At 56.0% G+C, this 27,953-nt stretch overlaps 3 protein-coding genes across 3 annotated transcripts; 2 read left to right on the forward strand and 1 right to left on the reverse strand.

The window, feature by feature from the left end:
• Positions 1 to 1,664: 1,664 nt before the first annotated feature.
• On the reverse strand, positions 1,665 to 2,606 carry LOC102446206 (olfactory receptor 10G6-like). Its single transcript, XM_006120167.2, has one exon. It carries the CDS (start codon positions 2,601 to 2,603, stop codon positions 1,665 to 1,667), a length of 939 nt encoding a protein of 312 aa, XP_006120229.2. The 5' UTR covers positions 2,604 to 2,606.
• A 15,314-nt stretch (positions 2,607 to 17,920) lies between these two features.
• LOC142821270 (olfactory receptor 10S1-like) lies at positions 17,921 to 18,865 on the forward strand. Its single transcript, XM_075912108.1, has one exon. The coding sequence runs from the start codon at positions 17,921 to 17,923 to the stop codon at positions 18,863 to 18,865; it is 945 nt and encodes a 314-aa protein (XP_075768223.1).
• A 6,961-nt stretch (positions 18,866 to 25,826) lies between these two features.
• LOC102449391 (olfactory receptor 10A4-like) lies at positions 25,827 to 26,789 on the forward strand. The gene has a single exon (XM_075911815.1). It carries the CDS (start codon positions 25,827 to 25,829, stop codon positions 26,787 to 26,789), a length of 963 nt encoding a protein of 320 aa, XP_075767930.1.
• The last annotated feature ends 1,164 nt before the right edge of the window (positions 26,790 to 27,953 follow it).

Consider the following 27,953-nt stretch of genomic DNA (forward strand, 5'->3'; position numbering starts at 1 on the left):
GAAGACTGAACTGAGGTGTGATGACTACGCTCATCAACACAACATCCTTGGGTTTGCACTGCCTGTGCATTGTGTCTTCTGCACACGCTGCTTTGAATGCCACGTACCACGCCATACAGAGACATGCGGAGACCGCGGGGCCTGGAAGGCAGGGCACTCCAATCCGAGACAAGACACAAGAGCATGTGGCATATGGGGGGAGGGTTACAAAAACATGACCATGTGGTGACAGACTTTTTATTGGAGCAGGTGAAGAGCTTGGACAGCTCCAAAGGCTGGGCTAGTGCGCTGGGCGAAGCAACACTCAGCAATCGGGTGGCCAACACCTGGATCCTGCCCCAAGGTCCCTTCTTAGATGAGCTTCAGATTCTGTGGTTTCCCATCTTCTTGCCTTGGTACATCAGCACCATGGCACGGAGCAGGGCCCAACACAGATCGAACACACCACTCCCAGCCCTGCACCGCCAGTGCCGGAGTCAGAGCCCTTGCAGACACCAGAACGCCTTTTCCTCTGGCTCCTTTGCCTGCAGCCTCCTCCCACAGAACTGTCCATACCCACCTGCACAGTGTAGAGTGCTGGAAAGTTTGGGGCACCGCTGGATTTTAAGGTATGTCTAGACTACATGCCTCTGTCACCAGAGGCATGTGAATTAGACATACCAACATAATCAATGAAATGGGGATTTAAATATCCCCCGCTTCATTAGAATAAAAATGGCCACCGCATTGTGCCGGCTCAGCTGTTTGTCGGCATGAACCGTCAGCCAAGAGGGGGATCGGTCAGCAAGGAAAGCCTTTGCTGACTGATCTCTTATGCCTCGTGCAACAAGATTTACAGGATCGGTCGGCAAAGGCTTTCCTTGCTGACCGATCCCTGTCTTGACTGCCGGTTTGTGCCGACAAACAGCTGAGCTGGCAAAACGTGTTAGCCATTTTTATTCTAATGAAACAGGGGATATTTAAATCCCTATTTCATTGACTATGTCGGTATGACTAATTTACATGGCTCTGGCTACAGAGGGATGTAGTCTAGACATACCCTTAGTGTCCACACACCCGCCTTTCCCTCTCCCTGGTCTGTGGCTCTGTTTCCTCCAGAGAGGCTCTCGTTAACTCACTAGTGACAAAGCCTGCCAGAGCCAGGAGCAGACACTGACCCTGAGACAGAGCCAGCCACGTGGTCATGAAGCCATTTCACAGGCTTGTGCCAGCCCCAGTGTTAGTCAACAGGACCTGGGTTTAAAATATGATTGAAACACATTTCATTTGTGTGTTGCTGAAGAGTGTAGAACCACAGCTCTAAAACACCATTCCCTGCCCCCCTTGGTCTGCCAGTGGGGCATGGGGCACCAGTTCAGCAGGACTGCCAGGGGCCCTGTACACCCAAAGGACGGCCCTGTCTTCCCAGGCGGTGATAATCTTAGCCTCGCAGCCCTGCGTGCCGTGCAGTAGCAAAATGACCTGCATGGGGTGACTGATGCCAAGGGACTGGCCCAAGGTCACACAGCGAGTCTGTGGCAGAGAGACTCTCAGGCCACCCTCCCCAACTCCCAGGCCCCTTTGCCCTTACCATGAGACACTCCCCTGCCAGAGCCAGAAACCAGGAGTCCAGAGGCTCATTTCCAAGTCCCTCTCTCTCCCTGTCCTGTGCCCAGGCAGGAGACTCATTCTTCCAACCCAGGCAGTCTCCTGCCCCCCAGTCTCATCAGGGCAGCTTTCATCTCTTTGTTCCTCAGTGTGTAGATGAGGGGGTTGAGGAACGGGGTCACTGTGGTGTAGAAAACAGCCACCACCCTGTCCACGGGGTCCTGGGAACCCGGCCGCAGGTAGATGAAGACCAGGGGCACGTAGTAGGTGACCACCACGGTGAGGTGAGCCGCACAGGTGGAGAAGGCCCGGCGCCTGCCCTTGGCAGAGCGGATCCTCAGGATGGCTGAGACGATGTAGACGTAGGACGTCAGGATCAGCAGAAAGCAGGTCATGGCCACGAATCCCACATCTACTAATGTCACCAGCTCGTTGAGTGACGTGTCCCCGCAGGCCAGCTTCAGCACAGCCGGGATGTCGCAGAAGATGTAGCCTACCTGGGTGTCCCGGCCGTAGGGCAGCCGGAAGGTGAGCGCGGTTTCTAGCAGTGAGTGCAGGGCGCCCCCTAGCCAGGTCCCTGCGGCCAGGAGCAGGCAGACTCTGCGGCTCATCAGGACGCCGTAGCGCAGCGGCTTGCAGATGGCCAGGAAGCGGTCGTAGGCCATGACCGTGTAGAGGAAGCACTCGGTGCAGCCCAGGAAGTGGAAGAAATAGACCTGAGCGACACAGCCCTGGAAGGAGATGGCCCCACCACCCGGCAGGAAGCCGGCCACCACCTTGGGCACCACCACGGAGGAGACCGTCATGTCCAGGAAGGACAAGTGGCAGAGGAACCAGTACATGGGCTTGTGCAGCTGGCGCTCCCGGGCCACCGCCAGCAGGATGAGCAGGTTCCCGCCCAGCGTCAGCAGGTAGATGAGGAGGAAGAAGAGGAACAAGGGCACCCGCAGCTCAGGGGGGTACGGGAGCCCCACAAGGACGAAATGGGTCAGCTGGGATCCGTTCCCGCACTCCATCGACTTGGCCTGTGTCCCTGCAGGTGAATGGAGGGTGTTAATGGGTAGCCAAGGGAGAAACAATGGGGGACCTTGGCAGGGGAATTTGGGCTAAAACTCCCTGCTTTGCAGAAGCCAGAATCAAACCCATGAGCAGCTGACTGGGTACCAATGCAGGGCACCTCACCTGGGGAGAGAATCCAGCCCTTCTGACTCCCAGCCTGCCCTGTTCTCATCCAATAGTCCCCACTCATCATCCCCCACAGGGAAATAATCCTACATGTAGGGCTCCAGCCCCCCATCCCCGTTTGCCTCCCAGAAGGGGCCTTGAACCCAGGCTTCCTGGCCCCCAGCTCCCTCGCACTAGCCCACTAGACCCCACTCCTAGCCCATCCCCCAAAGTTCCATAGAGACATGGAGAAGAAAAGTCCATGCATGAGAATGACTGGCCATTGGACCGGACTTACCGACAGGGATTTGCTGGCTTTTAAGGTCCTCCCATCCCTCAGGCGTCAGGAAGGCGTGAGCTCCTGGGCTCCACACATGGGATTGTCCCGGAGATCAGACTAGCTGAGCCGGAGGGTCTCCTCAGACATGAAAACGTGAGTCTCTGAAGTGGCACAGACGGATGCAGCCCCTGACCGTGTGCCCAGCTGTGGCTAGTGCACTGAGCCCTTCTCATCAGCCCAGACATCTCCCTTCATCCCTTTGCATCTCCCCCAAACCACCCGTCACCCAGTCCAAAGCCTGGTCCCCCTCGGATGGGACGGCTTGTGGAGATTAGCCCAGGGTCACCCCCATTCTATGTCCCTGCCCGTGTCTTTGAGGCAGCTGGGGCCAGGCACTGTGGAGAGCTAGAGGGGCAGGGCACTGAGCCAAGCCAGCCGTTTCTCTATTTCTAGGACTCATTTCTCTCCCCTGTTTAATTTGTGCTTCAGCTCTGACACATGCTGGATCTGGTCAGCTTCTTATAACCTTGCACCCCTGGGTTCTCTTCTCCATGCCCCGGGGTCTGGCCCTCCCCTCGTGTCTGCATAACGACACCAGTGTGAAACCGTTGGCCCCAGCTGGGTTTTGACATACCTCTTGAGCCCTCCCCATCAACAGACTCCATGGGGCCTTGTTAGAGGTGTTGTTCAGCACAGGCAAAGCCCCAGTGTGACCCCTGACAGCTTGGGGGTGGGCGGACGGCTCTGTCCCATGTAGTGGCACAAACTCCCAGAACCAGATTATCCACTAGGCACAATAGGCACAGTGCCTAGGGCCTACAAAGGAAGTTTAGGGCCTAAAAACATTCATAATTGACTTGAAAATAAGAAAAGAAAACTGCTAAATCAAACGTAATAATTTATCATCTGTAGTCAACAAACAGTGTACAGGTATAACATACAATTCACGGCTAGGAGGGGAGGCCGTGCGATGTTTCTCTCTTATATATAAACTAACTTACAGGCCTACCACTATGGGAGTGCCTCAAGCCTATGAAGACCGTAATGTGGCCCTGCTGACACCTCTTAGAGCAGGGGTGGCCAACCCGTTAGAGACTAAGAGCCAAATCTATCTATCTATCTATCTATCTATCTATCTATCTATCTATCTATCTATCTATCTATCTATCTAGGTAGATATATATAGTACACAAAATATAGTGATAAAAATAACATTACAGGACATTTCAGACAAGAGCCACTCTCCCTGGGTTGAGACAGAGGTGCGGGCTCTGGGGTGGGAATGAGGGATTTGGGTGTGGGAAGGGGTGAGAGGTGCAAGCCACGGGAGGGAATTTGGATGCAGGAGGTGGAGAAGGGGATGCTGGTTCAGGGAGGAAGCTCCAGGCTGGGGAGTGTTGGGCTCAGGTGGAGAGTTAGGGTGCTGAGCAAGCCACAGGCTTGTGGATGTGAGGGTACAGGAGTTTGGGCTGAGGTGCACGAGGGTCTCAGGGCAGGGAGGCTGGGAGTATGATGCGCTCAGGACACAGATATGCAGTGTGTGGATGGTGCAGGAGTGTTGTGGAAGAAGACTGGAGATGTGGAGGTGCAGGAGTTTGGGGATGTGAGATGCTCAGGACAGGAAGTTCCAATGTATGATGGTCCCAGGTTTGGGGTCTGGGGGGGTACAGGAGTGTTATGATGCTTTGACCAGATAGGGCCTTGGCCCCAATTGGGGGCTTGTTGGCCAGGCTTCATTTTTAAATAAAATATTATGTCAGACACAAAATGTTTCAGCATTGTCTTTATTTATGAGAGGGGCGGGGAACCTGTTTTGATTCAGGGGTCACTGACCCACAGAAAAGTTAGTCAGGGCCACACAAGTGAGATACAAAAAAACAACCCCTCCAAAAGCCCCCAAGCTTCACTAATGTGGCCCCAACTGTGCTGGTGGGGGCAGGGGACAGGGTGCTGGGGCAGGGTGCTGGTGGGTGCTGGGACAGGGGATAGGGTGTTCGAGCAGGGTTCTGGGGCAGGTGGCAGGGTGCTGGTGGGGGCAGGGGATAGGGTGCTGGTAGGTGCTGGGGCAGGGAACACTGTACTGTGGCAGGGTGCTGGTGGGGGTAGGGGACAGGGTGCTGGGGCAGGGGACAGGATGTTGGTGGGGGCAGGGTACTCGTGTGGAGGGGGTCTGGCCAGGGGGACAGCTGGGGCCAGTACCTGGGGATCCTGCAGCTGCGCACCAGGTCTGGGGTCTCAGGAAGCACGTGCACTGGTTCCCTCTCCCCCAAACAGCTGGCACATTTCCTGAACAGCCGGGTCTGGGGTGCACTTGCGACTTCCTTCCCCTGATGCCTGCCTTCTGGGGGGGAGGGGAGTAGAAGTCCTGGGACCGCACCAGCTCCAACTGCTCAGGAAGTGCACGCCCTGTTCCTCTCTCCCCACAACAGCCGCACACTTCCTGCACAGTCGGAGCTGGAGTGGCCCCGGGACTCCCACTCCCTTCCCCTCTGCAGGCAGGCAGCAGGGGAAGGAAGTCACTGGCGCACCACATACCCTGTTCAGGCAGGGTGCCAGCTGTTTGGGGAGGGGAAGTGCAGCCCATGCACATCCTGAAACCCCAGATGTGGAGCATAGCTTTGGGACTGCTCCCCCTCAGCTGTACTCCTGAGGCAAGTGCCTCACTTGCCTCGCCCTTGTTAGGGCCCTACTCCTGGCTAACCCCATGCATCACATGGGCCTGTGCACTCAGGTCCCACCCCAGCCTGGCACCTCCCTAGCATGATGCCCAGGGGCAACTCCCCCCCTGTACCCCACTTGCTATGCCTCTGAGGGTGCTGGTCAGGTCTGGGGCAAGGGTCTGGCCAAGGGGAAGAGACAGGGACAGCCTGGCTGTTACCTGGGGATCCCAGGTCTCAGGAAGCATGAAGGCTGCTCTTCCCCTCCCCTCCCCTAAACAGCTGGTGTGCTCTCTGAAACTCCAGGTCCGTCCTTCCCCCTGCTGCCTGCCTGCACAGGGTATGTGTGTGCGTGCATGTGCAGGAGTCCCAGGACTGCATGCCAGCTCCAACTGTGTGCACTCTTCCTCTGCTCCCCATGACAGCCATGTGCTTCCTGAGAAGTTGGAGCTGGCATGCAGTCCTGGGATTCCTATTCTCCCCCATCTCCCACACAGGCAGGCAGCAGAGGGGAAAGTCCCCAGTGGTGCAACAGTCCTGGCATTTCAGGAAGTGCTCCAGCTGCTTAGGGGAGGGGAAGAGCAGCCTGCGTACTTCCTGAGGCTCGTAGCTATGGGACTTCCCCCACAAGCCACAGGAAGCCAGCGCACTACCTCCATTTTTGCTGGAAGTAGCATCAACATGGGCTTCTTCTTGGGAGTGGGAGGGAATGGGGGGAGGGTTGGAATGCATCGTGATCAGCTGGTCATGCCCCCACAATTGACCAGTTGATCACGATCAACTGGCTGGTGACCACGGCTCTAACCCAATCCCCCTCCTTTACCCCAGAGCCAGGCACCCCCAACTCTAATCCAATCCTCTTCCCTTCCCCAGAGCCAGACCCCCCCCCCCGCTTTAACCCAATCCTCTCCACTTCCTTTTCCCCAGACACCCACCCCCACTCTAATCCAATCCCCCACATTCCACGAGGAGTAACGGTAGTTCGAACTAGGAAGCCTAGTTCGAACTACCTAGTTCGTGCCGCGTGTAGCCACGCGGCACAGGGTTCGACCAAGCGGGGATTTAACAATGGCGGCGTTGCACTTATGCAAATGAAGCCCGGGAAATTCAAATCCCGGGCTTCATTTGCAATTGTGGTATGCCTACATTACCCCGCTAGTTCAAATTAGCAGGGTAGTGTAGACATATCCTAAGTTTGAAGGGGCTCGGCAGGCGGCAAAGTGCTGCAGTGCATGGTTCGGGGGGCTCAGCAGGGGGCACTGTGCTGCAGTGCGTGGTTCGGGGGGCTCAGCAGGGGGCACAGTGCTGCAGTGCGTGGTTCGGGGGGCTCAGCAGGGGGCACAGTGCTGCAGTGCGTGGTTCAGGGGGCTCAGCAGGGGGCACAGTGCTGCAGTGCGTGGTTCAGGGGGCTCAGCAGGGGGCACAGTGCTGCAGTGCGTGGTTCGGGGGCTCAGCAGGGGGCACAGTGCTGCAGTGCGTGGTTTGGGGGGCTCAGCAGGGGGCACTGTGCTGCAGTGCGTGGTTCAGGGGGCTCAGCAGGGGGCACAGTGCTGCAGTGCGTGGTTCAGGGGGCTCAGCAGGGGGCACAGTGCTGCAGTGCGTGGTTCGGGGGCTCAGCAGGGGGCACAGTGCTGCAGTGTGTGGTTCAGGGGGTTCAGCAGGGGGCACTGTGCTGCAGTGCGTGGTTTGGGGGGCTCAGCAGGGGGCACTGTGCTGCAGTGCGTGGTTCGGGGGGCTCAGCAGGGGGCACTGTGCTGCAGTGCGTGGTTTGGGGGGCTCAGCAGGGGGCACTGTGCTGCAGTGCGTGATTCGGGGGCTCAGCAGGGGCCACAGTGCTGCAGTGCGTGGTTCGGGGGCTCAGCATGGGGCACAGTGCTGCAGTGCGTGGTTTGGGGGGCTCATCAGGGGGCACTGTGTTGCAGTGCGTGGTTCGGGGGGCTCAGCAGGGGCCACAGTGCTGCAGTGCGTGGTTCGGGGGGCTCAGCAGGGGGCACAGTGCTGCAGAGCGTGGTTTGGGGGGCTCAGCAGGGGGCACTGTGCTGCAGTGCGTGGTTCGGGGGCTCATCAGGGGGCACTGTGTTGCAGTGTGTGGTTCGGGGGGCTCAGCAGGGAGCACAGTGCTGCAGTGCGTGGTTCAGGGGGCTCAGCAGGGAGCACAGTGCTGCAGTGCGTGGTTCGGGGGGCTCAGCAGGGGGCACTGTGCTGCAGTGCGTGGTTCGGGGGCTCAGCAGGGGGCACAGTGCTGCAGTGCGTGGTTCGGGGGGCTCAGCAGGGGGCACTGTGCTGCAGTGCGTGATTCGGGGGCTCAGCAGGGGGCACAGTGCTGCAGTGCGTGGTTCGGGGGCTCAGCATGGGGCACAGTGCTGCAGTGCGTGGTTTGGGGGGCTCATCAGGGGGCACTGTGTTGCAGTGCGTGGTTCGGGGGGCTCAGCAGGGGCCACAGTGCTGCAGTGCGTGGTTCGGGGGGCTCAGCAGGGGGCACAGTGCTGCAGAGCATGGTTTGGGGGGCTCAGCAGGGGGCACTGTGCTGCAGTGCGTGGTTCGGGGGCTCAGCAGGGGGCACAGTGCTGCAGTGCGTTATTCGGGGGCTCAGCAGGGGGCACAGTGCTGCAGTGCGTGGTTCGGGGGGCTCAGCAGGGGGCACTGTGCTGCACTGCGTGTTTCGGGGGGCTCAGCAGGGGGCACAGTGCTGCAGTGCATGGTTCGGGGGCTCAGCAGGGGGTACTGTGCTGCAGTGCGTGGTTCGGGGGCTCAGCAGGTGGCACTGTGCTGCAGTGCGTGGTTCGGGGGGCTCAGCAGGAGGCACAGTGCTGCAGTGCATGGTTCGGGGGGCTCAGCAGGGGGCACAGTGCTGCAGTGCGTGGTTCGGGGGACTCAGCAGGGGGCACAGTGCTGCAGTGCGTGGTTCGGGGGGCTCAGCAGGGGGCACTGTGCTGCAGTGCGTGGTTCGGGGGCTCAGCAGGGGGCACAGTGCTGCAGTGTGTGGTTCGGGGGGCTCAGCAGGGAGCACAGTGCTGCAGTACGTGGTTCGGGGGGCTCAGCAGGGGGCACAGTGCTGCACTGCGTGGTTCGGGGGGCTCATCAGGGGGTACTGTGCTGCAGTGCGTGGTTCGGGGGGCTCATCAGGGGCCACAGTGCTGCAGTGCGTTTTTCGGGGGCTCAGCAGGTGGTACTGTGCTGCAGTGCGTGGTTCGGGGGCTCATCAGGGGGCACAGTGCTGCAGTGCGTTTTTCGGGGGCTCAGCAGGTGGTACTGTGTTGCAGTGCGTGGTTCGGGGGGCTCAGCAGGGGGCACTGTGCTGCAGTGCTTGGTTCGGGGGTCTCAGCAGGGGGCACAGTGCTGCAGTGCGTGGTTCGGGGGATCAGCAGGGGGCACTGTGCTGCAGTGCGTGGTTCGGGGGGCTCATCAGGGGGTACTGTGTTGCAGTGCGTGGTTCGGGGGGCTCAGCAGGGGGCACTGTGCTGCAGTGCGTGGTTCGGGGGTCTCAGCAGGGGGCACAGTGCTGCAGTGCGTGGTTCGGGGGCTCAGCAGGGGGCACAGTGCTGCACTGCGTGGTTCGGGGGCTCAGCAGGGGGCACAGTGCTGCAGTGCGTGGTTCGGGGGTTCAGCAGGGGGCACAGTGCTGCAGTGCGTGGTTCGGGGGCTCAGCAGGGGGCACAGTGCTGCACTGCGTGGTTCGGGGGCTCAGCATGGGGCACAGTGCTGCACTGCGTGGTTCGGGGGCTCAGCAGGGGGCACAGTGCTGCACTGCGTGGTTCGGGGGCTCAGCAGGGGGCACAGTGCTGCAGTGCGTGGTTCGGGGGCTCAGCAGGGGGCACAGTGCTGCAGTGCGTGGTTCGGGGGCTCAGCAGGGGGCACAGTGCTGCACTGCGTGGTTCGGGGGGCTCAGCAGGGGGCACAGTGCTGCACTGCGTGGTTCGGGGGCTCAGCATGGGGCACAGTGCTGCACTGCGTGGTTCGGGGGTCTCAGCAGGGGGCACAGTGCTGCAGTGCGTGGTTCGGGGGGCTCAGCAGGGGGCACAGTGCTGCAGTGCGTGGTTCGGGGGGCTCAGCAGGGGGCACAGTGCTGCACTGCGTGGTTCGGGGGCTCAGCATGGGGCACAGTGCTGCACTGCGTGGTTCGGGGGTCTCAGCAGGGGGCACAGTGCTGCACTGCGTGGTTTGGGGGCTCAGCAGGGGGCACAGTGCTGCAGTGTGTGGTTCGGGGGCTCAGCAGGGGGTGCTGTCTCTGGAGAGTCGGTGCTGAGCCTGGCTGTGAGGGTTTGGGGTCACTGCTCCAGGTGTCAGGAAAGCTCAGGGCACTTTTTGGCCCATGCAGAAGTTTAACCCTAACCCTTTCCTGGTTCCTTTGAACAGTCATTGCGTTCTCACCACAGCAGGCTGTCTCCCCGGCTGGCAAGTCACCAGGGCACCACTGGAATACTCCCTGGGACTCGGCTGTGGTGCATGGCCCCACTGGGCAAGTCTCTCGGACTAGCAACGAGCCACCACACTTGTAAGCCGGACTGGGCGTGAGGGTTTTCCTTCCCGTGCACATGTCTGACATTTTGTACTTGTTCCTGTTAGGAATTGGGAGGAAACATCGACATTCAAAATAGTTTATGAACTAAAAATCTGGGAAAAAATCCATTTGGGTGAATGGAAAAACCTTGGGTTTAGAGACTTCCCCAACGTCTGCATCTAGTTTTAGCCATTTATTCCTTTTTGAAGTATTTTGAGGGCATATTTGCTACAGTTTCAAAATGGAGTTGTTTTGACACAACTCACTTCCTCCTCCTCCCCCAGGCCCCTCTCTGTCTGACAGTCTCACACAGGAAGCTGTGACCAGCGTTTCTAACTAAACGTAATTTGCGTTGGGTTGCTCCATGGCACCAAGAGCTGGTTTGGGTTTGGCTGGATTGGCATGGTTCCCGCAGGAACAGCGGCAAAACCATTTTGCTGAACAATTCCCGGCCATGACTCCTATTGCCAAGGCCCGAGTCCCTCGCCGATGGCTGACTAAGGAGACACTGAGCGCATGTATATCCCTGGTTCCTGTGCGCCTCCCATCCCCACTGACTCCCGTCGAACCACCCTCCCATCCCATGGCCTGGGGACCAGACACATTCACTTGGAGACCCAAAGAGCCTGGTCTCCTGGGACGGGGCCACCACCACCTGAGTGCCCCCTAGTGGCTGGGGGTGGAACTGCCCTATTTTTCTGCTCTCGACCCCCCTCACCAGGTCCTGCCCACTCTTGGCAGGCGTTCAGGCGCTCACCCCTCCAGCCAAGCCAAGTGAGGAAAAGGGCTCCAGAATAGCAGAGTTCCTGTGTCAGGGCTTAGGCCTCTTTGCCAGTGAGCCATGGAGGGACCTGAGCTGCCCACCCTTCTGGGTTCCAGGTCAGCGACCGTGTTCCCAGCTGCCATGTGCTGCTGCAGTACATCCCTCCCTGAGGTGCCTTTGACATCCCCACTCAATCATCCCAGTCAGGGCTTAGTCAAGCCAGGACTTCAAAACCTCTCGGGATGGAGATTCCACCCCCTCCCTAGGGAACCCATCCCAGTGCTTCCCCACCCGCCTAGGGACATCGCTTTTCCTAATACCCAACTTAGACCACCCACAGTGTAACTTGAGCCCATTGCTCCTTGTTCTGCCACCTGCCCCCACTGAGAACAGCCTCTCTCCAGCCTCTTTGGAACCCCCCTGCAGGAAGTTGAAGGCTGCTATTAAATCCCCCCTCTTTCTTCTCTTCTGCAGATAAAACAAGTTCAAAATCCTCAGCATCTCCCCATAGCTCATGTGCTCCAGCCCCCTCATCATTTTGGTCGCCCTCTGCTGGACTTTCTCCAGCGTGTTCACATCCTTTCTATAGGATCCAGAACTGGACACAATACTCCAGATGTGGCATCTCCAGAGCCAAATAAAGGGGAATAATCACTTCTCTAGATCTGCTGGCAATGCTCCTCCTAATGCAACCTAATATTACATTAGCTTTCTTGGCTACAAGGGCACCCTGTTGACTCATATCCAGCTTCTCATACACTGTTATCCCCAGGTCCTTTTCTGCCAAACTGCTACCTACCCAGTTGGTCCCCTGCCTATAAGGCTACACTTACACTGCAGTGCTATTCTGGGATACTGGAGGTTTCCTGATCTAGCTATTATGTGTTTTGTGAGCACACCCATTGTTTTGAAATATAACAGGCTCGCTATTCCGATGTCCTTGTTAAACCTTGTTCTATGAGGAGCAAGGGACATTTTAGAATAGTGATTTTTTTCAGAATAAATCCTGTGTAGGCAGCACTTAATTTCAAAATAAGCTATTTTGAAATTAACTCAAAATAAGCTACACAATTTGCATTGCTCCAATTGCATCGCTTAGCTCGAGCTATGGGTGGGTGCAGTGTAGATGCACTCTAACACTGCTTGGGATTCTTCTGTCCCCAGGGCAGGACTCTGCACTTGTGCTTGTTGAACCTCATCAGATTTCTTTTGGTTGTATCCTCTAATCTGTCTAGGTCACTCTGGACCCTATCACTGCCCTCTAATGTATCCACCTCTCCCCCAACTCAGTGTCATCTGCGAACTTGCTGAGGGCACAACCCATCCCCTTCTCCAGGGCATTAGTGACAATGTTAAACCAAACCAATCCCAGGAAGGGAAGAAGACCCAATGCCAATCCGAGGTGGGGAAAATTCCTTCTCCGCCTCCCAATGGTAAATGTGGCAAGAATTATTCATTGGGGTGTTCTCCTAGGTTCAGGCTCAGCAGGTCAAGTTCAATGGGGCTGCGGCTGTGATGGCTTCAGTAGGGGGTGGCGGATTTACATGGGGTGGGGATCTGGACACACTGACACCAGCAGAACTCCGGTGGATTGACACTGGCTGGGGTGACTCCCTGCTCCACTAGCCAATGCCCCTGTGCTGATCCCAGCCCCTCTGTGGTCCCAGCCCTAGCCAGTGTGAGGGAGCCCCTGTGCTTAGATCATGCTCGATGCCTTTGTCCCAGGAAAGCGCCAGTGACCTCAGAAGGTGCCAGAGGCCTTGAGAAACCACCTCCATGCAGCTAGTAGACGTGCTTCCCTGGGCAGCCAAAGACAGCCACGGAGCGAAGCCTTCCCATGGGATGCCCCGCCCCCCGCTCACAGGGCATACGACGGGGAGGGCACTGGATTTGCATCACACAATGAGCTCCCAGGAGCATGTGCAGCATTGGTCCCAAAGGAGAGAAACTCATTTAAATCCCTGGCTGGCTCCGGCACGTTCCCACAGCAGGGCAATGGAGAGGCTGCCCCTGATGCCGGCAGGGTGAGAGAGGTGAGTGCACCCAAGCCGGGGAACGGGGCTGTTCTTAGGGACAGAGGAATGGCTGGACCAGCTTGACTCAACCACCATCCAGCCCCAGCGACCCCCTTCCCACTCTCCCACTCTCTGTGCCCAATGCTGCCTGCCACTTTCCTGCATGGACAGGCATGGGAATGGGAGTTACATGTGTTCCTGCAACAGTCACAGGCAAGGCCTCCTTACCCATACAGAGAACATGCAGTGCGTGGGGCTCCTGAAAATTTGGGGTCCTGTTGGAACATAATGTCCACCCACCCGCCTCTTCCTGTCCCTGTTCTTCCTCTCACGGCTTCCTCCGGAGACAATCTAGTGAACATGCAGGTGAAGAAGCCTCTCCAAGCGCTGAGCAGACACTGATTCTGTAATAGAGCCAGTCAAGGGGTCACAAAGCTATTTCCCAGCATGTACCAGCCTCAGGTAGAACCTGCCAGTTTCCGCATTTCCTGAGCTAGTCGGGCAGGCCCGGAGTTACAACGGGCTTTAAAAATACGTCATTGGTGTGGTGCTGAAGTTTGTAAAGTCACATCCTTAGAGCATAGAATCCTAGAATCCCAGGGCGGGCAGAGACCTTAGGAGTCGATGAGTCCATCCCCCTGCCCAAAGCAGGACCAACCCAACTCAATCATCCCAGCCAGGGCTTTGTCAAGCCAGGACTTAAACACCTCTAGGGATGGAGATTCCACCCCGTCCCTGGGTAACCCATCCCAGCGCTTCCCCACCCGCCTAGGGAAATAGTTTGTCCTAATATCCAACCTAGTTCTCCCCCACTGTAAATTGAGCCCATTGCTCCTCATTCTGCCATCTGCCCCCACTGAGAACAACCTCTTTCCATCCTCTTTGGAACCTCCCTTCAGGAAGTTGAAGGCTGCTCTCAAATCCCCCCTCACTCTTCTCTTCTGCAGAGTAAACAATCCCAAATCCCTCAGCCTCTCCTCATAGGTCATGTGCTCTAGCCCCCAAATTGCCCTCTTCCGGACCCTCTCCAACATCCTTTCTAAAGTGAGGGGCCAAGAACTGGACACAACACTCCAGATGTGGCCTCCCCAGAGCTGAATAAAGGGGAAGAATCACTTCTCTAGATCTGCTGGCAATGCTCCTCCTAATACACCCCAATATGCCATTAGCATTCTTGGCTACAAGGGCACCTTGTGGACTCAAATCCAGCTTCTCATCCACTGTAATCACCAGGTTCTTTTCTGTAGAACTGCTACTTAGCCATTCCAACCCCAGCCTGTAGCAATGCTTGGGATTCTTCTGTCCCCAGGGCAGGACTCTGCACTTGCCCTTGTTGAACCTCATCAGATTTCTTTTGGCTCAATCCTCTAATCTGTCCAGGTCACTCTGGACTCTATCACCCCGGTCACTTTGGACTCTTCACCCTCCAGCATATCTACCTCTCCCCCTAGCTTAGTGTCATCTGAAAACTTGCTGAGGGTGCAATCCATCCCCTCATCCCAGTTATTAATAAAGATGTTGAACAAAACCAGTCCTAGAACAGATCCTGGGGGCACTCCGCTAGAAACTGACCGCCAACCGGACATCAAGCTGCTGATCACTACCCATTGGACCCAACAGTCTACCCAGCTTCCATACACCTTCCAGTCCATTTATCTAATTTGTACTTCCGTAACTTGCTGGCAAGCATCATCCCCTTTCTCCCAGGCTGCAGTTGAGCATAGGGGCACCAGCTTAATAGTGCTGCCTAGGGCCCCATCCATCCCAAGGACGATACCGGGCACAGGAGCCAGAAGAGTCAGCCCCCAGCATTGTCTGTGGTCTGTGGTGTCTCTATCTCACCAGCACCTCACCTCAACTCAGCCAGCTGGGGATGGGTGACAAGAGAAGAGCGAGGCTAAGTAGATAATATGCAATAGAGCTAGAAGGTGTTGTAGAGGGGGGTGCATGCATGGGGATAGATAGATAGATAGATAGATAGATAGATAGATAGATAGATAGATAGATAGATAGATAGATAGATAGATAGATAGATAGATGGGGGGTGCGGGGATAGATAGATAGATAGATAGATAGATAGATAGATAGATAGATAGAGGGGGTGTGTGGGGATAGATAGATAGATAGATAGATAGATAGATAGATAGATAGATAGATAGATAGATAGAGGGGGGGTGTGGGGATAGATAGATAGATAGATAGATAGATAGATAGATAGATAGATAGAGGGTGTGTGTGGGGATAGATAGATAGATAGATAGATAGATAGATAGATAGATAGATAGATAGATAGATAGATAGATAGAGGGGGGGTGTGGGGATAGATAGATAGATAGATAGATAGATAGATAGATAGATAGATAGATAGATAGATGGGGTGTGTGGGGATAGATAGATAGATAGATAGATAGATAGATAGATAGATAGATAGATAGATAGATAGATAGAGGGTGTGTGTGGGGATAGATAGATAGATAGATAGATAGATAGATAGATAGATAGATAGATAGATAGATAGATAGATAGATAGATAGATAGATGTGTAGGGGGCTGGAGCACTAAATCACTGTGTAATTTCTCTCTCTCTTGATTGGAGCAGAGAGGGAACCAGACATTCTGCCTACCCCACAGCAGGACCCTGCTCACAGCAGCTGTGAGAGGCAAGGAACGGAGGGTTAAGTCCTCAGCTGTGGATTTAAGACCCAAGCGGGAAAGTCCTGCTCTGCCCAGGGTTCCAGTGCGGGTGGGAGCAGTTCCCTGCCCGGCAATCATCCCCTCCCTGGGGTGATGTTGTGAGGAGAGACCCCATTACACCTCGGAGCTGCTCAGATGCCCGAGTGCTGGACTCGGGGTGTGGCGGGCCCAGAGGGGAGGCCCAGTTGCTGGTGCTGGCTTGTGAGCAGGGCGGGTGGGCAGGACAGGAGGGATGTGGGGAACTAGGAGATGTCTAGACTACAATGATTTATTGAAAAAGGTATGCAAATTGTGCTCTGCAATTTATGTACCTTTTTCCAATAGTTTTTTCAGAAGAGGCTCTTCCAAAATTCGGCCCGTCTGCCCCGGGACAAATTTCAGAAAAACCTCGTCTTTTGGAAGAGCTCCTTCCAAAAGAGCACGTCTGCTCTTCCACACACAAAAAAGCGGAAGAGCAGACTTGTTCCCTGGATGCAGCAGAGTTTTTCCAGAATACTTCTGGTATCTGGGAAAAATCCCATAGTGTAGACATAGCCTAGCTTGTCAGCAGGGCCGGGCAGGCATGACAGGATGGATGCTGGTGCTGGGGGTGGGTGAGCAGGGTGGGGGACGGGACAGGGGGATGCTAGGGGCAGGTGAGCAGTGTGGACAGGAGGGCTGGTTAGGACAGATGTCTGGGGCCAGTGGCAGGTGGGACAGAACAGATGCTTGTGCTGGGGATGGGTGAACGGAGTGGGTAGGTGGGACAGGGTGGATGCTGGTGCTGGAGGTGGGGTAGATGGGTGGGACAGGGCAGATGCTGGCACTGGGGACGGGTTAACGGGGCAGGCGGGTGGGACAGGACGGATGCTGGCACTGGGGACGGGTGAACGGCGCAGGCGGGTGGGACAGGATGGATGCTGGCACTGGGGATGGGTGAACGGGGCAGGCGGGTGGGACAGGATGGATGCTGGCACTGGGGACGGGTGAGTGGGGCAGGCGGGTGGGACAGGATGGATGCTGGCACTGGGGACGGGTGAGTGGGGCAGGCGGGTGAGACAGGATGGATGCTGGCACTGGGGACGGGTGAGTGGGGCAGGCGGGTGGGACAGGATGGATGCTGGCACTGGGGATGGGTGAGTGGGGCAGGTGGGTGGGACAGGACGGATGCTGGCACTGGGGATGGGTGAGTGGAGCAGGCGGGTGGGACAGGACGGATGCTGGCACTGGGGACGGGTGAACGGGGCAGGCGGGTGGGACAGGATGGATGCTGGCACTGGGGACGGGTGAACGGGGCAGGCGGGTGAGACAGGACGGATGCTGGCACTGGGGACGGGTGAACGGGGCAGGTGGGTGGGACAGGACGGATGCTGGCACTGGGGATGGGTGAGTGGGGCAGGCGGGTGGGACAGGACGGATGCTGGCACTGGGGACGGGTGAACGGGGCAGGCGGGTGGGACAGGACGGATGCTGGCACTGGGGATGGGTGAACGGGGCTGGCGGGTGGGACAGGACGGATGCTGGCACTGGGGACGGGTGAACGGGGCAGGCGGGTGGGACAGGATGGATGCTGGCACTGGGGACGGGTGAACGGGGCAGGCGGGTGAGACAGGATGGATGCTGGCACTGGGGACGGGTGAACGGGGCAGGTGGGTGGGACAGGACGGATGCTGGCACTGGGGATGGGTGAGTGGGGCAGGCGGGTGGGACAGGACGGATGCTGGCACTGGGGACGGGTGAACGGGGCAGGCGGGTGGGACAGGATGGATGCTGGCACTGGGGACGGGTGAACGGGGCAGGTGGGTGGGACAGGACGGATGCTGGCACTGGGGATGGGTGAATGGGGCTGGCGGGTGGGACAGGACGGATGCTGGCACTGGGGACGGGTGAACGGGGCAGGTGGGTGGGACAGGACGGATGCTGGCACTGGGGACGGGTGAACGGGGCAGGCGGGTGGGACAGGACGGATGCTGGCACTGGGGATGGGTGAACGGGGCTGGCGGGTGGGACAGGACGGATGCTGGCACTGGGGATGGGTGAACGGGGCAGGTGGGTGGGACAGGACGGATGCTGGCACTGGGGACGGGTGAACGGGGCAGGTGGGTGGGACAGGACGGATGCTGGCACTGGGGATGGGTGAGTGGGGCAGGCGGGTGGGACAGGACGGATGCTGGGCGCGGGTGAGTGTCCGTGCACAAAAGAGACACTAGTGGGGACACTTTGGCCCTTGCACTATGGCTCTTTGACTCTGGCTTTGCTCGTTCTCCGCAGGGGTGGCCAATGGAGCCGGGCAACCAAACACCGGTGACAGAATTCGTGCTGGAGGGGCTCCCCAACACCAGGCAGTTTCCGTCTCTCTTCTTCCTGCTCTTCGTCCTGCTCTACCTGCTCACCCTGCTGGGCAACGCGCTGACCCTGCTGACGGTGCTGAGCAATGCCCGGCTCCACGCCCTGCCCATGTACTGCTTCCTCGGCCACCTCTCCGTGCTGGACGCCTGCCTCTCCTCCGTCACTGTGCCCAAGCTCCTGGCGGGCCTGCTGGGGCCGGGCGGCAGGACCATCTCGTTCGGCGGCTGCGTGGCGCAGCTCTACGCCTTCCACCTCCTGGGCAGCACCGAGTGCTTCCTCTACACGGTGATGGCCTACGACCGCTTCCTGGCCATCTGCCGCCCCTTGCACTACGGCGTGCTGATGAGCAAGCGGGTCTGCCTGGGCATGGCCGCCAGCACCTGGCTCACTGGCTCCGTGCACGCCGCCATCCACACCACCCTGACCTTCCGCCTGCCCTACTGCGGCCCCCGCCACGTGGAATACTTCTTCTGCGACATCCCGCCTGTGCTCAAGCTGGCCTGCGCCGACACGGCCGCCAACCAGCTCATCATCCTGGCCAACATCGGGGCGGTGGCGGCCTGCTGCTTCCTGCTCACCTGCGTCTCCTACGCCTACATCGTGGCCACCATCCTGCAGATCCGCACGGCCGAGGGGCGGCGCCGGGCCTTCTCCACCTGCAGCGCCCACCTCACTCTGGTGCTGCTGTACAATGTGCCCTCCGTCCTCATCTACCTGAGCCCCTCCTCCAGCCGGGCCTCCGACGGCGCCCTGGCCATATTCTACACAGCCGTCACCCCGCTGCTCAACCCCTTCATCTACACCCTGCGCAACGAGGAGATGAAAAAGGCCCTGAAGAGACTGGCTTGCAGGCAAACGCGTTCCCAGCCTGCGTAGGGCAGAGCCACACCCTGCGCCTGGTGGAGAAATGCGAGGGCGTCGGCGGCCCCCACCCATGGGGGCAGGATTCTCTTGGGCCCCTGTGGGACTCCCGCCAAAATGTCACCTCTCTGGCTACAGAGCTTGAGAGGCCGTGGTCGCCTTCCTCAGGGCCCTTTGCTGAGGCTGAGCACGCCAGAGCCTGGACCCTTAGGAACAGCCTGGGGCTCCCTGCCCTTTGTTTTCCAGGCAGGTTTCTCAGCCTCAGGAACTCTCCCAGCGGGGGTGGGGGGGGGGGACGAGGAGCAGCCGAGTGTCTCTGTAACCACAGTGTCCATCCCAGTGCAGGGTGCAAGGCCCTGCCAGCTGTTTGCTGTCGCACCTCAACAGAGCAGGCCTGGTCAAACTACTCCCTGGCCCACCCCCGCAGCCTGCCCTGTGCCAGCGCCCAGGCACAGAGGTGCCTATTCCAGGGGGCAGTTCAAGGCTGGGATCAATCAGCCATGGAAATTCCACCCCCCCCCCCCCCCAGAACTCTGGGATTGCAGAATGAAGGTGGGAATGTCACCTCCTGCCCTTCCAGGATATGGCAAGTGGTCCCCTGAGTTCGGCTTTCCGAACATTCCATTTTCCTGCCTCCCTTGGGGGGCCGGGAGGCTAAATCCAGGACAAATGTCTGCACCGCTCTCTGCATCTGCATGTAGACGCTTGTGTCTGCCCGAGGCTCTGGCGTGGGGCGAGAGGACACGCTGGGACTTGTTTGCACACAGCTGCAAAGGAAAGAAATAAACCTGAGTGTAAAACAACTTTGGGTGGAGAGCTGGCGTCTCACAGGGCTGGCGCTAGGGGGCGCTGTGCTGAAGGGAGCAGCTTGGGGAGCTCAGATTGGGGGGGCTGCTTTTAACCAGTGGGAATTTTATCTGCCAATGTGAGGGGGTCATTGAGTCAGTGTTTCCCCCGCTGCCCATCTAGGGCCAAACAGGAAACGCTATGTGCCATCGATGGGACATACATCCCCATCCGAGCACCTGCCCATCGAGTGGCCCTCTACATCAACTGGAAGGGCAACTTTTCCATGGTGCTGCAGGCTCTGGTCGACCACCGGGGACACTTCACAGACAGTTTCGTGGGGTGGTTGGGCAGGGCACACGACGCCCACATCTTTAGAAACGCCGCAGGCTGGAGGCGGGCACATTCTCCCCCTCCAGGAATTTGCCATCAGGGATGTGCCAATGACACTGTGCATCATGGGGGATGTAGCCTACCCCCTCATGGCTTATGAAGCCCTTCACCAACGCTTGGACTCCAGCAGGGAACAATTTAATGCCCACCTGAACCGAGCCAGGAACCAGGTGGAGTGCACTTTTGGCCAGCTGATGGCGCAGTTCCGTTGCATCCTGAACCTCCTCGACATGGGGGAGCACAACATCCCTGAGGTGGTAGCAGCATGTTGTGTCCTCCCCAACATTGTGGAGAGGAAGGGGGAGGCCTTGCTCCCGGCCTGAGGGGCAGATGCCGGCCAAGTGGGCTGTGCGTATGAGCAGCCCCGGACAGCTGCCACCCAGCAGACCCACCAAGATGGGGTGTTCACCCAGGAGGCTCTGAGGGAGAGGTTCTCACAGGCACCTCAGTAACTATCCCCAGGGACTACTACAAAGGGGCCCCTGCATAGCAGCTACATCCCTTCCCCACCACAACCCCTCCTTTCCCCCCTTCCCAATAAAGAGGCCTGTGTTGCAACCAAACCAAACATCTTTTGCTTGCTGCGGTTCAGAGGAACGGGCTGCCTGCTTCCCCCCCGCCACGGACAAGCACCCCAGGGAAGTGCTGGGAGCAGGGGCCTCCTGGGGGCTGCACGCACAGGGGCAGCTCGCAGCAATGTGCATGGACACGACTGCTGTCTCGCACGGGCAGGCATCGCCCTGTAGTGCGTGTGGCACTCCTCGGGGGGTGTGCTAGCCTGCTCCCAGCCTGCACGCCCCCCCACCCCACCCCGGACAGGACTTGTGTGTCCAGCAGGATCCCAGGCGTGCTCAGGGGCTGCCTGCTATCTCCACGTGCTACATAGGGATGTGATACGAGGTCGCACGTGCGCAGAGCCCAGCACGGTGCCCAGCCAGAGCACCACTAGCGACACACTGTACACACTCGCCCCTCCCCCCCGCACAACTCCCAAGTGCATGAGAAAGACACCACTCACCTGAGGATCCCTCCCCGGCTTCTGAGGAGGCCTGGGACACATCCTGGCTGGCAGGCTCTGGCTCCAGGGACAAGATGATGGTGCCAGTGGAGTCCCCATCCCCCGCTGGGGTCCCCGGCTAGCCCTCCCCCTCCTGCTCCTGCTCTTGCTGTGGGCGAGCGATGACGGGGCTCCCCAGGCCAGTGTCCATGAGCATGGGGGAGGTGTCCTCCGCCTCAGCAGTGTAGACGTAGCCTATGTGGCATCCGAGGGTGGTAACCTGACACGTTGGCAGTGAGGTGTAACTTATTGGTACCTGTATATGAAATGCTGTCTTGGGGGGACAGTCTTTGCCTGATGTAGGGGGTAGTGGGACCTTCCGCTGACTGAGCCAGTTCTATTGTATGGTACATGTGTGTAGTGGTGCGGTAGAGTCTACCGACAATTGTGACTACTTTGCTTAACAATAAACCTGGTCTGGCACCATAGATCCTTATCTGGTTTGTGGTCTCTGGGGGCCCTGTCGGGGTCTGCAGGGTCAAACACTAAGGGTATGTCTACACTACCCCGCTATTTCGAACTAGCGGGGTAATGTAGGCATACCGCACTTGCAAATGAAGCCCGGGATTTGAATTTCCCGGGCTTCATTTGCATAAGCGGGGAGCCGCCATTTTTAAAACCCCGCTGGTTCGAACACCGTGCAGCGCGGCTACACGGGGCATGAACTAGGTAGTTCGAACTAGGCTTCCTTGTTCGAACTACCATTACTCCTCGTGGGTATGTCTACACTACCCCACTATTTCGAACTAGCGGGGTAATGTAGGCATACCGCACTTGCAAATGAAGCCCGGGATTTGAATTTCCTGGACTTCATTTGCATAAGCGGGGAGCCGCTATTTTTAAAACCCCGCTGGTTCGAACACCGTGCAGCGCGGCTACACGGGGCACGAACTAGGTAGTTCAAACTAGGCTTCCTAGTTCGAACTACCATTACTCCTCGTTAAGTTGAGATAGGTAGGCAAATGAGGCGACTGGAGTTGCATATCCCAGGCATTATTTGCATGTTCCTGTCCGGTCGCCATTTTGAAATGTCACTAGCCCAAACTCACTGCCGCGCGGCTACACACGACAGTGGAACATTAATTTGAACTAAGTTCTTAGTTCGAATTAACTGTTACTCTTCATGGAATGACCCACACAAAGTTTGTTTTGATGCTCCTGGGAGCTTGTCCTGACTCTGTTCCTGCTGCAAACTGACTGGAACCAAAGAGACCCTCCCATTGACTGCTCTGGGCTGTGGGGCTGGCCCTCAAGAAGGGAAATGGGCCTGGTGGGTAGGGCAAGGGGATCTGGCAGTCAAGGCTCCTGGGTTCTGTTCCCAGCTCCAGTGGTGGAGTGGGGTGTAATGGTTAGAGCAGGTGGGGCTGAGAGTCCTGGCTTCAAATCGTAGCTCTGAGGCAAGAGTAGGGCCCAAATCTGAGCATCAAGAACCTGGAGCCATGAGCCCTGAGTGTTGTTCCTGCCTCTGCCCCTGAGTCCTTCTGCTGTGTACCTTGGAGAGCTCCATAAAGTGTCCCACCATTTACCACTGTAAATCCCATGGTGATATTCATCTTAAAAATACACAAAATGCTGATGATACAACGTCCTGGGACATGACTGACTCAGTGAATGTTGTTTTGTTGCCATCTGAGGCAGGGCTGTTCTTCCTCCGAGGAATATGGCAAGACATTTTCTCCAGGGACTTGGTCCCAGAAGCCTGGGACTGAAATAAAAACCCCTCTGATTCCTGCTACACATACAGCACCTACAGCTAGGAGATGGCTTGATTCTCGTACACAAGGTTGGTGAAAAATTCAAGACTTATGCCCCCAGCCGTTCTCCCACTCAAGGCCAGGGACGTTGTGCCCCCATCTGCAATCAGAGCAAAATCATGTCCCTGATTTCTTCCTTTGAATTCTCCAGGAATGCAGCAAACCTTAGTACATGGGTTGTTTGTGTGTTCACATCTCTCTCTGTCAGCCAATGGTCAGGGCAGTTTGTGTGTGTGTGTTACTGAGAAAAGGTTTAACATCCGTGTCTTTACCGCTAGGACCAGGGTCCCGTTGCAGAGGGCAGCCAACAGCTGACAGACGCCCCAGAGTTTATAGGAAGAGCTTATTACATCTCAGATTTCAGCTGCTAGGATACAGGATCCCTTCGCAGCGGGCAGTCTAGGGAAGACAGAGAGATGCCCCAACAGATCTGTCACCTGGGAGTGACACGATCCAAAACGCTCAAGCTCTTCCTATACCTGTCCCTTATGACCGGCTGAAGTTCTTTTAAATTGTGCTTGGTTCTGTTACAGCAACTGAAGGAGTCAGGTCAAAGCTTAAACAGTTACAGCTTTATTAAAAAGACTTATAAAAGCATATGGTTACAATGGCTATTGCTCTCTTTCTTAACTGCTAGCAAATATAGATCTTAAAAATGGTTACAAAGAAAATAAGGATAGAAAATAGAAATAATGGTACCAAGTGACAGCTTAATCTTTAAAGAGCTCTAAGTCTATGTGTACACTTAAGACAAAGGACCACATCCAGGTACAAGTTTTACCCTCTTCTGTGCCTCTCGGTCCCAGCGTGTCAGGCCAGGGCCGGTCCCTCAATTCCTAGGAAAGACGGATACGAGGTGGGTGTCCCCATGGAACCTTCGGAGGTCAAACACCAAACCCGACCAGCAGATAGATGGTAGATTGACACTCAGAGTAAATGTGCTGCTGGACCCATCTTTATACCCCTGGGCGCCTGTATCCTCTTCCTTATCTTAAGATGCCAAATTGTACTGGTACGTTTTGTGGCGCCAGTTCTTACAAGCAAGTTTCAAGTTAATTTACACTTGCAAGAGAGAGAACTAAATTGTGAGTACTAGACATGTTTTTACTGGGCGAGATTCCTCCCCCCACAGACGGCTGTGTTCTTATCAATATGGGTTTTAGTCAAGGGCACTTCTCAGCAGCCTCTTGGTCAGCAATTGGCGTATCTCTGGTTCCAGCCATTCACAGTCACTGAGCCTGCATATCCAGGCAAACAAAAATGAATGTTACAAGGGAGGTTCCTGTCTGACTACATTCTCTCTCTCTCTCTATCTGGCCATCCACCTCGTAGTGTATCCATTGATCTCCTGATCTCTGAGTCTGTCATTCGGAATTGAACTAATTTAATAACCTGGTGTCAGGTCAGGAGCTTGATTTTAATGGTATGATGCTCCTTAACACTAGGTGAGGTTCTGGTCCAAGATGCACATTGACACTAGGGGTGTGTCTAGACTACAGAGTTTTGTCGACAAAAGTGGACTTTTGTTGACAAAACTATACCTGCGTCCACACTACCGCTGAGTTCTGTCGACATAACGTCGACAGAACTCAGCAGTTTTGTTGACGCTGGTAAACCTCATTTTACGAGGCATAACGCCTTCTGTCGACAGAGTTTCTGTCGACAGAAGGTTTTATTGCGTGTAAACTGTCCTTTGCGTCTACACTACCATGTCGACAAAGCACCTTGCTTTGTCGACAGAACTCAATGTAGTCTAGACGCTCTTTGCCGGCAGAAGTTTTGTCGACAGCATCTGTCGACAAAACTTCTGTCGACAAAACCCTGTAGTCTAGACGTACCCTAGGTGAGGTTCTGGTCCCAGAATTCCAGAGTGCCCACCAGAGTGACAGATGTCCATCACCGGGCCATGATTCTGTTGAGTATTTTAGTTGTTGCTGGGTGTGGTGTTGTTCTTGGCTTCTCCCTTCTCTTGTCTTTACACCTCTCTGTTCCCAACCCTCTTCCTCATCCATTAACGCTGAGTGGAAATGTTGCTTCTGGGGCTGGGACTTGTATTTGGATCTGAATAGGGTTGATGGGGTGGGCTCAATCTGATCTATTCTAATAAGAGTGTCGACTCCACCCATGGCACATGCTCTGCTCCCAGTGCCTGAGAGGTAAGTGTGGTCTTTGTTAGCTACGGTTCCATCCTCCCTCTCTCCACATAATCTGATCATCTTTTCTTGCTTGCATATTTCTCCTCTGTAGCTATGGAGTGCCCGGATGCCTTGACGTGCTCTGAAAACATCAGTCCACTGCCAAGGACGAGAACCTACACTGATCTTATTCCTAATGGTGAGAAAAAATTTCCTTTTATTTAGGACCAGTCCAAATGTCAGCCAGCAGATAGAGAAATAAATCAAAATCCCTGCTGAATACAAGATTTCATCTCTAGTGACATTTTAGTAAGAAGTCTGGCAACAGACTGGAAACCAGTATGAATTTTTGTGTCACATAACACATGTGGGCTGTGTCTAGACTGGCTAGTTTTTCCGGAAAATCAGCCACTTTTCCGGAAAAACTTGCCAGCTATCTGTCCGCTTGAATTTCCGCAAAAGCACTGACAATCTCATGTAAGATTGTCAGTGTTCTTGCAGAAATACTATGCTGCTCCCGCTCGGGCAAAAGTCCTTTTGCGCAAAGCTTTTGCGCGAAAGGGCCAGTGTAGACAGCTCAGATTTGTTTTCCGCAAAAAAGCCCCGATCGCAAAAATGGCGATTGGGGCTTTTTTGTGGAAAAGCGCATCTAGATTGGCACGGAAGCTTTTCCGCAAAAAGTGCTTTTGCAGAAAAGCGTCTGTGCCAGTCTAGACACTCTGTTCTGAAAATGCTTTTAACGGAAAACTTTTCCGTTAAAAGCATTTCCGGAAAATCATGCCAGTCTTGACGGAGCCATGTAGTATTCCTCAGATTTAGCTCCAGTGTTGCTTTCTTTCTCATCCCTACAGATGACCAATTCTCAGAGAGGCCCTGGCGAGAACCAGACCGTCTCCGATGTCTTCATCCTGGTGGGGTTTTCCTACCTTGGTGAGCTGCAAATCCTTCTGTTTCTGGTGCTTCTGGTCATCTACCTGGTCATTCTGATGGGGAACCTGCTCATTATCCTGCTGATAAAGCTGAACTCCTCTCTCCACACCCCCATGTATTTCTTCCTGGTGAACCTGTCTGTCTTGGAAATCTGCTTCACCACTAGTGTGGTCCCTCAGCTGCTGGTTCACCTCCTGGTGGAGGAAAAGACCATCTCCCTTGTGGCCTGTGCAGCCCAGATGTACGTCTTCACCATCATGGGCCTCACGGAATGCTGCCTTCTCGCAGCCATGGCCTACGACCGCTACATGGCCATATGCCGCCCCTTGCACTATGCAACCATCATGAGCGGCCGTGCGTGTGTGCTGCTCGCAGGTGCTTCATGGGTCATCGGCATCACGATGGAAGTAGCTAAGACCATGTGGATCTTCAGCCTGCCCTTCTGTGGCTCCAACCGCATCCCCCACTTCTTCTGTGACGTTGAACCGGTGACGAAGAAGGCTTGCACTGACACATGGAAGATTGAGATCCTAGGGCACTTTGTGTCAGGGCTGTTTATCATGAGCCCTTTCTTGTTGATACTCCTGTCCTACATCCTCATCATCTGCACCATCCTCAGGCTGCCATCGGCAGAGAGCAGGCATAAAGCCTTCTCCACCTGCTCCTCCCACCTCATGGTCGTGACCTTGTTCTATGGAACAGGCCTTATCATCTACCTGATGCCCAAGTCCAGCTCCACCCTGGAGACTGATCAGATGATTTCCCTCTTGAACACAATCGTGTCCCCTCTGTTGAGTCCCATCATATACACACTGAGGAACAAAGAGGTGAAGGGAGCCTTCAGAAAAACCGTTGAGAAGAGCATCTTTGCACAGAGCTGGTGACACCAGAGAATGAAAAGTAGAGTGAGTCAAAACAGGGGCATGAAGAGAAATCCATAATTATTTTGTAGAATTCTTCACAATGACTCGATAGTTTTATTCAAAGATTGTCATTTGTAAGGCTTTGAGCTATTCTCATCCTCTCAGGATAAAGTGAAGAGATGCTGTTGTGGCAAAAATACCTTCTACATTTTAAATTTCTTCATTTTCCTGGAAATAGGACAGTTGGAATTTTTGACCAGTTTTAAAATCCAGTGAAAAATCAAAGGAGAATATTCACTCAAAGTGTTGGCCTAATTTTAGAGCTTCAAGACTGGAAATGGCAAGGCAAATAAAGCTTTCAGCGAGAAACATTCCATCCCAGGGTATGTCTACACTACAAAGTTAGTTCGAACTAACGGACGTTAGTTCGAACTAACTTTAATAGGTGCTACACTAGCGCTCCGCTAGTTCGAATTTGAATCGAACTAGCGGAGCGCTTAGTTCGAACTAGGAAAACCTCATTTTACGAGGACTAACGCCTAGTTCGAACTAGCTAGTTCGAACTAAGGGCTGTGTAGCCCTTTAGTTCGAACTAGTGGGAGGCTAGCCCTCCCCAGGTTTCCCTGGTGGCCACTCTGGCCAACACCAGGGAAACTCTATGCCCCCCTCCCGGCCCCGGACCCCTTAAAGGGGCACGGGCTGGCTACGGTGCCCGTGCCAGGTGCAAGCCTGCCAGCACCCAGCCAGCAGACCCTGCACCTGGCACGGCACAGAGCCACCCACCCGATGCCCCCCAGCCCACCCCCTCTTGCCGGGACCAGGCTGGCGGCTCCCGGGAGCTTGCCCTGGACCGCAAGAGGCGGGCACCTTCCTGGGCTAGTGCGGACATCGTGGACCTCGTCCACGATCTCCGCACTAGGCACAGGAAAGTGGCCGTCTAGGGCAGGAGAGCTGCCAGCCTGGCCACCCAGGACCAGGTGTGCATGAAAATCAAGGGGGTCCACTGAGACCCCCGACACTGAGCCCTGAGCTTACAATGGCCGTACTGGGTCAGACCAAAGGTCCATCTAGCCCAGTAGCCTGTCTGCCGACAGAGGCCAACCCTAGGGACCCTGGAGGGGATGGACCGAAGACAATGACCAAGCCATTTGTCTCGTGCCATCCCTCTCCAGCCTTCCACAAACT

This window comes from Pelodiscus sinensis, chromosome 30 (genome assembly GCF_049634645.1).
Source record: "Pelodiscus sinensis isolate JC-2024 chromosome 30, ASM4963464v1, whole genome shotgun sequence".
Taxonomy (NCBI): Eukaryota; Metazoa; Chordata; order Testudines; family Trionychidae; genus Pelodiscus; species Pelodiscus sinensis.

Bases quoted from the DNA above. Each gene is read 5' to 3' on its own strand.
- LOC102449391 (XM_075911815.1), top strand. From the start codon at position 25,827: ATGACCAATTCTCAGAGAGGCCCTGGCGAGAACCAGACCGTCTCCGAT.
- LOC142821270 (XM_075912108.1), top strand. From the start codon at position 17,921: ATGGAGCCGGGCAACCAAACACCGGTGACAGAATTCGTGCTGGAGGGG.
- LOC102446206 (XM_006120167.2), bottom strand. From the start codon at position 2,603: ATGGAGTGCGGGAACGGATCCCAGCTGACCCATTTCGTCCTTGTGGGG.